Here is a 12,827-nt window from a genome sequence, read left to right on the forward strand (position 1 = left end):
AGTTTTATGTAAGATTCATAATTGATATTTAAGTTGGTAGTTTCTATCCCCAGTGGAAGATCACCTTTGTGACCAAAACAACTCAAGATGGCGAAAGGTGGAATTGTTCTCTTGTAAGATTTATGTTACGCTCTTATTCTTGTCTTTACTTGGGAAGTGTGTAATGTTTTACCACGGGCAACAGTTTCCTTAACGATGACATTTGCTTTAGGCATAGGTGCTTTGTAATGTCAACGTTGATTTTATTCCAATTTGTTCACAGTTCGAAGTGACAATTACTGCAGTATTGGTTGAGGTGGTCTAATTCAATCAAAACGTTTCCAACAGATTATTATCGAGTGATGTTTTCCATTTCAGAGGCGAAAGCTTCTGCAAATTAAGACGCATAGTCGTAGCAGTGACACTTGTGGGCCTGATGGCGTGTAGGAGTGCTGGTGCCCAGAGTGTGACCTACACCTTCACTCAGTTTCCGTACAAGGAAACTGTCAGTAATGTAAGTTTGTGATGACTTGGGGTTAGTGTTTACTATCGTTCCTTGTCAGTAGTGCATGACTTGACTGCATGTTATGGTAGTATACTCACTGTACTTCACGTTTATGATTTGTTTTTATTTATTCACACTCTGTTACTGTAGACTCATTACTTTTGAAAATCAGCACACCGTGACAGAAACAGGGTTAGATTAGGTTTAGGTTAGGTTAGCTTAATTTAAGTTTGTTTTGGTTTAGTTGGTCAGGGATACCAAAGAGACCAAATTTCGCATTTTGCAAAAAGGTCTTAAGAGATGAATCACCATGTTTGGCAAAGAAGGATCTTTTGTAAATATTTACTGAATTGGTAATTAGGGATAATTGGACTGTATTTCTTCCTATGATCCCTCTTCTGTTAGGTTTTGGGAACAGCTCAGGCACTCTTGGAGATTGTGGGGTCCTTCTGTAGCAGTAGAACCATACATTATGTGGTAGCAGGTAGCGAGTGGTGAGGCATGCAGGCTGGTTGTGTCACAGCTAATGAAGTTTCACTCAGGGCCACCCAGGGACAGGGGAACAGACTTAAACAGGCTTGCTGAGGGTGAATACATATATTTGAAGGTACACCACTCTCACACACACTGCACTCACACTGAGTAATCCATGTCACACAGCCTATGACACCCCCTAAACTGTCCTGTGTCCCTTCTGGACTGGATCAAGGTGACCTCTACCAGGCAGTCACACATGATATAACCTATACTCATAATTGCTAAGTATGCATTGATCCTACTATAACACTGTACCTGGTAAAAGGGCTGAACACAGGCTCGGTAGATGACCTCTAAATAATTGTTCCTGCCAGGCAGGTCAACGTCAATATAGCTGAGGTCACTTGGTTCGTCCTCCTCATTGGGGAGGTAATCGACTGGCCGCCTAGATTCCTACATGAAACTTATGTGCCTGCAGTTAAAACTTGAATCCTAGTGGGGTTAGAAATTCTTCAAGGAGCATCTCATATGGTTTGGATCATTACGCTGCCTGGGTGGGTCCTTGGTCTAGTCACCTGGCAGGCCAACTAGTTATTTACATCCTGATTCAAATTAACTGGTCAGTTGACAATAAAGGACACACCATCTAATACTGGTAATTAGTTGGACAAGGAAAGTTTAGTTTAACATCATTTTGCTGGATTTGTGAATCATACAATAGTCTTCAATATGGACATTTTGCACATTGATTGTGTATGTGTTTTGAATAGATATTGTACATTTATTATTATAGAATGAATAAAGGATTGATAAGTTCATCATGAAAGGCTTTGTTTGGAAATGAGTTAAGGAAGGGATGTCCACTGCTTGTAATGGTAGTATGATCCAGCTAGAGCAAAGCAAAAATACTTATTTTTTTAGATATCTATACATAGAATGATTTCTTTTTTATTTATCCCCTCTGGTGTCAAGACCAATGGTCCCACTGGGATTTTACCCAGGTCTGTACGAGTGCACTCAGCTGTGTTTCTAAATCTAGCCATATGGTATTCTCAGAAATGCTCCCTTTGCTACACAATTAATAACTATACTCAGACCTAATGTAAAATGATATTTTAACCCAACCTAACTTAGCCAAACCCATTGGGTGCCAGTCATTTTGCACAAAAATTTCCCACTGATCAGGGGTGGTTTAAGGAGCTGTGGGGCCCATAGCACAAAGAACAGCGGGTCCCTCCATCTGCATATATATATATATATATATATATATATATATATATATATATATATATATATATATATATATATATATACATATACATATATATGTGTATATATATAGTAAGTCCTCGTTATACGGTACATATGCGTTCCTGAAAACCTTACCACAAATTGAAATTACCATATACCCAACCCATTATAACATGTAATAATAGAAGATGTATTCCAGTACATCAAAAGTCACAACCACAGACATGAAAATACATGAAATTAGTCATATAAAATAATGTAAAGTACTGTGCAAAAGAAATAAATAGAATATTTTTTTATTTACCTTTCATTCGCCACATATTCTATCAGATGACCCTCCCAAGGCTAAGGGACAGTAGGGATTTCAGCCCTTACTCATCTTCCGCTAAGTGGGCAGATGAGGCTCTGGTCTACAGATCCATTGCATTCTCCCCAGCTTTTTTTTATAGCCTCACAATTCTTTAACACCTTTCAGACTGTCGACTGGGCTAGGCCCAAGATGTACCTTCTCCCTGCTCTTTCCTCTTCAAAATATTTAATTTTACCTCCAATGTCAGACTACTCCTCTTTCACTTTGCCTTTTCAACTCCAGCAGTGTCTGCATAATGTTTTGGGGCCATTATGGATGCATCACTGTGCGTCGTGATAATAATATCCACAAAAAACACACCGTAAGGATTTCACTTGTGTTCAGTGGGAAACGCGGGAAGAGACTGATTATTGTGGTGGCCACGCAGCGTGGTGGCGCTACGGTACGGTTTAAACAAAACAGGAGCGGATACTGTATTTGTGAATTTTTCTTACCATTAATAGAATCGAGGCTAGTAATTGCCAAACACTGTAACTGTAAATTTACTGGATAACGAAGTACCGTGTAAGGAGGACTTACTGTATATATGTTATATCACCCCCATCCTGCACTTACCTTTGAAGAGACGAAAAAAAAATATCCGAAGAATTTTAAAAGAACTGCTAAGCAGCGTGGCTGGGAGGACTCGGCTGAAAAACAGAGGGTTTCATCTGGTACACTTTTTATTGCTTTTTGAAGAACAATGCCAAGCATACCAGTCCAGTACCCAAGCCAATAGACTATTTGTGCTGGCTCGGAGAATATTAGAACCATTTGCTTAACTGAGTGCACTTCACATAACTAGTTACATGGCTCACATGATACACTTACGAGCCTGGGAAGAAAACTCCTCAATTATCCTTGATGTGTTAATTTCCCTCAGTAACTCTTGCTCAAAACTCATTACAGAGAGATGGTTCAACCTTATTTGACCTGTACTGACTCTTACTTTGTTCTTGATTCTCTTTAATTTTAAAAAGGAGCGTTCACCACTGCAGTTGGTAACCATGAGAGTTAAATAGATCTTCAATATGATCTTGAAATTAGGAAAACAAGACCCAAAAGAATGATCAGCAATCAGGCAATACAGTGTCAGTTCGTATAGGTCAGTTTTCAAAAGTTCACTAAACTGGATGAGTTCCTCTTTAACCCCTTCAATACTGGGATACATTTTTACCTTGAGATTTGTGTACGATTAGACCATTTTGTTGACATTAGCAAAGGTCTATGGAGATCAGAAGATTAATGGCCACAGTCTTAACTATTCTAATCCCCAATCAAGTTTCTGAAGGTGAATAAAATCGCCAGATAATAAGCAGAATGAATAAGGAAATACGTCATGGTACTGAAGGGGTTAAACTCCTTTTCCAAGTGTTCAGGCTAAGCGTGAATAAGTTTTGTTGCGCCAGCCATTACTTCATCTGGATTAGTTTTGGCAGCTCTCAAAGAAACCCAGACATAATTTTCAACTCATGCGCTATCTGCCTTTTTGAGAGAGCGGCAACCAAGCTGTCCACAATAACCGGAAAAGCTCCAATTCTGAATGATTCAGATGGTTTGATGGATTCTATGCTGCTATCATCTGAGGTCAAACCATCGAAGTGGTCGTACTTGTTATTCCTCTATCTTTGTTGTGAAATGCCCTTGTGTTAGTGATTCCAGTCTTCAAAAGCTGTGAAATCTGGTTGAAGAGCTTCAACATAACCTTGCAAAGATTTATACAATGCACAAGCAGAATTTAAGTCCTGATCTGATGACTGCAAGGAAACACGGGTTTTCTGAAATCTTTCCAGAATCTGATCCCACAGCATGATTAAAGTCCTGTCTCCAATGTTTTCATTGTTACCAAGAGTCCTTTAGCCTGTTGTCTGCATTCAGGCTTGACATCAGTATCGTCAGCAATGTCTTCCAACACATTCATGGAGAGCTGAAGTTACATCCGCTGAAGCACACCGTCTAGTCCTAGTGTAACACATTCTTTTGGGCAGAGAAAGGGGAGACTTATTTGACAGAGTCTTGCAAGGATGTCCCATTGACAAGTAGAAGCATAAAAGAATGAGTATATATATATATATATATATATATATATATATATATATATATATATATATATATATATATATATATATATATATACATACATACATACAGTAATACTCTGCTTAATGAACAGGATAGGGGGTGTCAAAGCTGTTCATAGAGCGAAAATTCGTTAAGCGGATGTAATTTTCCCATAGGAAATAATGGAAATAGGGGAGATGTGTTCTGGGCTGGTCCCCAACATACCACATGGGGTTAAAAAAAAAAAATTGTATATGCGTTTGGCAGCATATTGGGCCACTGGCTTACCACTACTTTTATGATGTCATATGAGTCATTGGAAGTTAGAGGAGCTACGTACAAATTCTCTTACATTCCCGCATTTATGTTCACAAAACAACACTTCTATTAGCTTTTTACAAACCTTTCCCCCAAGAAAGGATTGTTTTGTAATGCATAAAGTAAAATCTTACATGGAATACCAAAAAATAAAGCAGAGATGAGATCAGCCACAGACGAAGCGGGAGACTCGCAGTGACTCGGCCGCTTCTTCTTCTTGTGACCCTTTTAGCCTGTGTGTTGTCTTTCCCCATGATATTTGTTTCCACTCCTCTATTGCCTACTATAATGGATATCATATCTTAGTATTCATATACGCTCATGACATGAGGATAACCTCGACTCCGTGGCACTGAGTGATAGTGAATTATTAATGAAATACTGCAGTATTTCATTAGTAATTCACTATCACTCAGTGCCACGGAGTCAAGGTTATCCTCGTGTCATGAGCATATATGAATACTAAGATATGATATTCATTATAGCAGGCAAGAGAGGAGTGAAAACATAAACATCATGATGAAAGTAAGATGTAAGATTTCACTTTATGCATTACAAAACAATCCTTTCTTGGGGCAAGGTTTGTAAAAAGCTAATAGAAATGTTGTTTTGTGAACATAAATGCATATATAAGACAGTAACACCTCTGTTCCCAGCAACCTCAGAGGAACCTGAAAGCAACCTTGTCACCGTCCCTCCAAGCGTTCATGGATGCCATTTCGCTGCAAGAGGTTGCTCTGATGTTAAAGAATCTTGAATCCAGCTCCAGGAGCACTAGAGACAGAGGCGGGGAACCAGCCAATCACACCGAAACTACCGCGTTCGGTCCCTCACCCGGCAAATTCAAACCCAGAAAATTAGCTAAAACGGATGTGGTTATATGTTATGTGGATTTTTGGTCTAACTTTATATAGTACATTAAACCAGAAATTCGTTAAACGAATGTTCGTTAAGCGGAGTATTACTGTGTGTGTATATATATATATATATATATATATATATATATATATATATATATATATATATATATATATATATATATATATATATATATATATATATATATATATATATATATATATATATATATATATATATATATATATATATATATATATATATATATATATATATATATATATATATATATATATATATATATATATATATATATATATTGAAGGTATAAATGGGCAGGAGGTTTTCTCTTATACATGTATTATTAAAAGTGATAGCTAATTCAGCATTCACTATTTTCTTGAGGGTATTCTCTTTATTCCTTAAGAGAGTCTTATTCTCTTTAGAAAGTCTGCTTATGACCTCTCCATAGGTGATCATTTTCTTTGCTAAATCCAGGATTTCGGCTCCTAGAGCCTTCTTCAGTAGCGGAACTTCTCAGTGTAGGTGAGAATGTGCTGAGCTGGCCACGCAGGCGTGCTTATATCTCCGAGCCGGGCAGGTAGTAGGTGCGTGTGAGTATCTGATTGGTTCTTGCTGTCTGCTACTCCGACTCACTGCTGGTCGCTGATTGGCTGGCGTCTCTAGGTGTTGGCTGGGATCCTCTCGTGTCGGGGCACAAGCTGGGAAGAGCTAAGAGATTGTCTGCCTGTACGTTTAGCGTGGGTGCCTTTTCTTTGATGAATAATGCTTCATCAAAGAAATGGCACCCACGCTAAACGTACAGGCAGACAATCTCTTAGCTCTTCCCAGCTTGCGTCCCGACACAAGAGGGACGCCAGCCAATCAGCGACCAAATTTACTGAACTTTTTTTTTATTTATTTATTTATTTATTTATTTATTTATTTATTTGTTATTTATTTTTTTAAGAAAGTGCAGTTTTAATTTATGTTTAATGTTTCTGTGTGAATAGTGCATGCATCCCTTCCTCCCTCCCTCCTACTTTGCTGTTCATCTCAGTCGGTGAAAAATGTCTGCTCCCAAGGTAAGAACACTAAATAAAGTTTAGCTTTTATTTTATATATATATATATATATATATATATATATATATATATATATATATATATATATATATATATATATATATATATATATATATATATATATATATATATATATATATATATATATATATATATATATATATATATATATATATATATATATATATATATACAGGCAACCCCCTAATGAAAGTTCACACAACAAAATTCCACTACAACGAACGTTTCATTTTACTACCATCAGCTCATTTAACGAACACCAAACTTGCCTGTATTTTTTATCTATAAACTTACATTAACACCAAAGGCTTATTAGTGTTGAAAATATCTGGTAATCAAACGGCCCCACATTTGGTCGTATACAAAAGCTCTCTCATCTCCCTTATCACAGCAGCTAATGCACCGTACTGATACTGTATTGTTGGTAATACCGGCAATACCGGTATTACTGTAGTACCGGTGTACCGGATGCCGGTGCGCATCCCTAGTTCTACCATACTCTTGAGAAAAACAACATTCTTCTGTGTTGTCGGTAGTTTTTCATTTAGAAACTTACAATGGCACCAAAGTGCTTTTTAGAGGCGAAAATAAGGAATCTGATGAGAGTGCAAGTGTTAGTGACCCCCAGCACTCCATTAATGGATTCACAAGAATCACACCAAGAGAAAAGTTACAAAAAAGTTTTCATGGATGCTGACTCGTCCTCTGGCGACCTCCCTCCTCCTCCCCACCCTTCTCCCCTCTTCTTCTAAATTATCCATCATCAGCCTTCACTTATGCTATGTACAAATCAAAATTGTAAAAAAAAAATACATTTAAATTTTTTATAACTGTAGGTTTTGATAAGATTAGAACAAATTACCTGATTTACAGGTATTAATAGTCAAACTTTTTAATACTCAAAAAGCCATTTGGAACTAATTAAGTTCAAGAATTGAGTCTCCACTGTATATCCAGCTGTAGAACCGTCAGCAGCGGATGTGGAAGGGCCAGCTGTAGTGGGGTTGGCAGGTGTGACAGGGCATGTCTGACTGGCTTGAAGAACGAGTAGATGGAGGACTGTTTGGTTTTTCTTGTTTTTTCATCATAGGTTTCTTGATAAATCTTGGCACTTTTCTCTACGTCATGAGCCACTTTGCTACTCCTGGCAGGATTTGGGTCACGTTCCTTCAGGGTTTCCAGATTTTTTTCGATACCACCGAGACATTCTCTAAGAGTTTTGATGTCCAGGCCACGCACAGGTTCTTCTTTCTTGTCTCCCTCTTCTTCTGCCTCCTGTGATGCCTTGTCTAGCTCTTTAAGTTCATCATTTGAGAGAGGTTCAGCATGGCTTTCCAAAATATCTTGAACATCATCATCATCAACTTTATCGAAGCCAGTCCTATGGCACAGATTTACTATGTCATTTCTGATCGCACCGATGTCGTCTTCAGCGAAGCCTGGGAAGTCATGCGCGCATTCTGGCCATACTTTATTCCACATCAAGTTCATGGTAGACGTCTTCACTTCGTCCCAAGATGACTTGATGTTATCTAAGGCGTGCTTGATGTTATATGACTTCCACCATTCCCTGATAGTGGGCTTACCAGGCCCATCTGTGCCCTTTATCAGCTGCTGCATGTTTTGCCGCTAGTAGTAGACTTTAAAATGTTTGCCATAATTATTATGAATATATTTGTATTTACAATGGACCCTGTAATATTCCATTTATTCATCTAATTAGTAATGTGTGTAAGTAATATGTAATGCAGTAAAAAAAAAAAGTGGGGGAGGGGAAGAGATAACAGGCTCCAAGGGTGGTCAAGTTAAAGTCAGTACTGTGAGTGGTGGGGAGGTGTGGCGTGGATGACGTCATCACCCCTGCTTCTCCACTCTGGGCCCGCTCGGATGACATGAGCGGATACCGTATCTGTGAATTTTTCATACTGTATATCGAATTGAGGGTAGTAAATCCTTGATAATGCCCCCCCACTCGATGCGCCAGAGGAACAGCCGCAAGAACAGCACCTACATGCAGACTTTTTTGGCTTCAGTGAAGTGGATGATCTGGCAAGTCAAATGGTTGCTAAGGGGATTATGGGGGAGGAGGGGAAGAGCAATTAGGAAAGTGGTGGTAGCAACTAAGCTGCCCCCACTGCCATTCCGACCTCCCCAGCCAAGCAAGCCTATCTTCACTCTATTTAAGGTTAGTTACAGCCTTTATGTCATGTCTTATTAGCTTTATTTATTGTTTATTGGTCTGTTTTGTACATGTGTTCTAATATGTGAAGGCAAAAGATTTATTTCAGCTCAAAAGATGGTATTTTATGGGTCAAAAGAGGGACTTTGGTAATGACCAAAGACTGATTGAGGCATTTTTTAGGCAATTTATGTGGTATAAGGAACTTGTGTTTGGCGAAATTCGCATTTGGCGGTAGTTTCGCCAGACTAATTAATTCGCCAAGTGCGGGGGCTTACTGTGTATATATATATATATATATATATATATATATATATATATATATATATATATATATATATATATATATATATATATATATACACACAGTAATACTCCGCTTAACGAACGTTCATCTAACGAATTTCCGGTTTAACGTACTATATAAAGTTAGACCATAAAGTCTGCATAACGTACAACCATGTCCGTTTTAGCAAATTTTCTGGGTTTGAATTTGTTGGGTGAGGGACCGAATGAAATAGCTTCGCTGTGATTGGCTGGCTCCCCGCCTCTGTCTCTAGTGCTCCTGGAGCTGGATCCAAGATTCTTTAACAACATCATAGCAACCTTCTGCCGCGAAATGGCATCCATGAACGCTTGGAGGGACGGTGACAAAGTTGCTATCAGGTTGCTCTGATGTTGCTGGGAACACCATCTCTCGAGGGGGTGTTACTGTCTTATATATGCATTTATGTTCACAAAACAACATTTCTATTAGCTTTTTACAAACCTTGCCCCAAAGAAAGAATTGTTTTGTAATGTATAAAGTGAAATCTTACATGGAATACCAAAAAATAAAGCATAGATGAGATCAGCAACAGACGAAGCAGGAGACTTGTGGTGACTCGGCCGCTTCTTCTTCTTCTTGTGACCCTTTTGCTTGCGTTTTACTTTCATCGTGATGTTTATAGCCACTTCTTGCTCGTTATAATGGATATCATATCTTAGTATTCATATACGCTTATGCCATGAGGATAACCTTGTCTCCGTGGCACTGAGTGATAGTGAATTACTAATGAAATACCGCGGTATTTCATTAATAATTCACTATCACTCAGTGCCACGGAGTCGAGGTTATCCTCATGGCATGAGCGTATATAAATATTAAGATATGATATCCATTATAGCAGGCAATAGAGGAGTGGAAACAAATATCATGGGGAAAGACGACATGCCAAGCTAAAAGGGTCACAAGAAGAAGAAGAAGCGGCTGAGTCGCCGTGAGTCTCCCGCTTCGTCTGTTGCTGATCTCATCTCTGTTTTATTTTTTTGGTATTCCATGTAAGATTTCACTTTATGCATTACAAACAATCCTTTCTTGGGGGAAAGGTTTGTAAAAAGCTAATAGAAATGTTGTTTTATGAACATAAATGTGATAATGTGAGAGACTTTGTATGTAGCTCCTCTAACTTCCAATGACTCATATGATATCATAAAAGTAGTGGTACACTGGTGGCCCAATATGCTGCCAAACGTATATATAATATTTTTTTTTAACCCATGTGGTATGTTGGGGACCAGCCCAGAACGCATCCCGCCCTATTTCCATTATTTCCTATGGGAAAATTATGTTAGCTTAATGAATTTTCACTCTACAAACAGCTTTGACACCCGCTATCCTGTTCGTTAAGCGGAGTATTACTGTATATATATATATATATATATATATATATATATATATATATATATATATATATATATGTATATATATATATATATATATATATATATATATATATATATATATATATATATATATATGCAGTAAGGTCTCTGTTTACGTCAGAGTTATGTTCCTGAAACATGACGTAAGTTGATTTTGTACGTAACTTGAGTTTTCGTACATTTCAAAGCATATTATCGAGTTTTCAACCAATCATTGTTTATGGTCATTCAGGTAAGTTAAAGGTTATATTGTTATATTATTTACAACTATGTAGGAATATGAAACACAAGTTTGTTTTTGTTGTTGATTAGGGCCGCGAACGCAAGTTTGGTGTTCGTTATATGAGCTGATGGTAGTAAAAGGAAACGTTCGTTATAGCAAAATTTTGTTGTGTGATCATTCGTTAAGTGGGGGTTGCCTGTATAACATAACTATAATAAAATAAAAACTTCAGGAAAATTAGTAATTATTTTGTCTTGGGCTTATGTGCCTAAGGGCAAAAACTTGATTATTATAATTATTTATTTTTTTTACATCCCCTTTGGGTTCCCTGAAGCATGGGGTCTGTAGCAAGTGCCTTATGTGCTACTAGGTTAAACTGGCACTGCAAAATCATTGGGAAGATATGATGCCTAAGGAAATTGCTGATGTATGATAATTATCTGCAAGTTACAGTAAGGTGATAGATTCTCAAATTTATTACAAACTCTCACCAAGTCAGGTCAGTCTAATGTGGCAGTTTAGGTATGGCCCTGAGCCTCACCAGAATTCCCTCACTATTGCAACCTTTATCTTTCACTCCCTCTTTTTCTATATAAACTGGTGTACGTATTTCCAAAATCATTCAAACTTTTGATCTACATCACCGTTGAGGTAAAAATCAAGGCGTGTTTTATGTATAAAGGTCTCTCCCCATCTTGAACATAGCATATGAGCTGGGGAGTGTGACCTTGCTGAAACCTCTACCTGACCTGACCTGACTCACCAATCAATCCTGGGTTGGGGTTGAAAAAAGGGCCGGTGAACTGTGGAAATTTGGCAGTGGTGAAAGATTAACTATCAAAAAGAGGACTGCCCATGGCCTGTTTAGAGTGACCTGACTATAGTTGGCATCTGGTTTTGTGTGATAGGTTACCATCCTTACACTAAAACACTGTTTGTGAACTGATGCAAAAATAATTATAAAATAATGTTCATAAGTTGATTTGTTAGTGAACAGTTGTATTCACAAACTAAGGTTCCATATTTACATATTTATTTATGTTTTTTTTCTTGAACCTGTACAGGAAACTTTTCCTAGGAGGACAATTTCACCTCATATTTTCTGCCTCCACATATATCTCTACTTAAGCATTTCATTAATTCAACCTAGTATGGACCATTAATAGTGATGTTTTCAATTAGCATTTTTGGATTGCATTTTATTAGTGTAACTATTGAAATATGTTTCCGAGTCTTTTTGTGCCTTGAAAACTGTTTGGATGGTTTTGTCTTTATTCATCTACTGTATATAAGTGGAATAGTAATTTTATAGTTGCCACTTATTTGTCTTGATTCTTATTTTCCTATTTGTTTAACCTGTTTTTATCTTAATTTTTTACTTTTCAGAGTGTTTTGGTAATTTAAAGTATACAACCTATTTTTTTTTTTTTTTTTTTTTTTTTTTTTTCATATGGTGGAAGTTTCATATTTTTCTTGTTTCAGGAAAAGGTTTGGTCTGAGTATGAGGTAGCATGTGCTCAGTCTCCACGATGCCTTGAACTGCGTGGAGTACACCACACTCGCTGTGTTCGCCAGTGTGTGTCACCTTCATGCTACCTTGACATCTACACTCATGATGAAGTAAGACAGATTTCTTGTGACAGTTGTATGAATGACTGAGATATGGCATTTAGAAAGATACAGACACATTGCACATACAGTGGTGCCTTGGAATACGAACTTAATCCGTTCAAAATTGTGTTCTTACTCCAAAACGTTCTTACTCCAAAGCATCAAAATACATGTATTCATATGGAAGTAATTATCATTTGTTCCAA

At 37.5% G+C, this 12,827-nt stretch overlaps 1 protein-coding gene across 4 annotated transcripts in view; it reads left to right on the forward strand.

The window, feature by feature from the left end:
* The window catches only part of LOC123506071, a 309,236-nt gene continuing 296,409 nt past the window's right edge, over positions 1-12,827 (forward strand). For 3 of the 4 annotated variants that reach the window (XM_045257926.1, XM_045257924.1, XM_045257925.1), the window contains exons 1-3: positions 1-113; positions 358-493; positions 12,493-12,630. In XM_045257926.1, the coding sequence (XP_045113861.1) occupies positions 88-113; positions 358-493; positions 12,493-12,630 (300 nt within the window). In that variant the 5' untranslated portion in view covers positions 1-87. Of the gene's footprint in view, positions 114-357; positions 494-12,492; positions 12,631-12,827 lie in introns of those variants that run through there. The other variant, XM_045257927.1, reaches the window with a different exon arrangement.

Source organism: Portunus trituberculatus, chromosome 19 (genome assembly GCF_017591435.1).
Source record: "Portunus trituberculatus isolate SZX2019 chromosome 19, ASM1759143v1, whole genome shotgun sequence".
Taxonomy (NCBI): Eukaryota; Metazoa; Arthropoda; class Malacostraca; order Decapoda; family Portunidae; genus Portunus; species Portunus trituberculatus.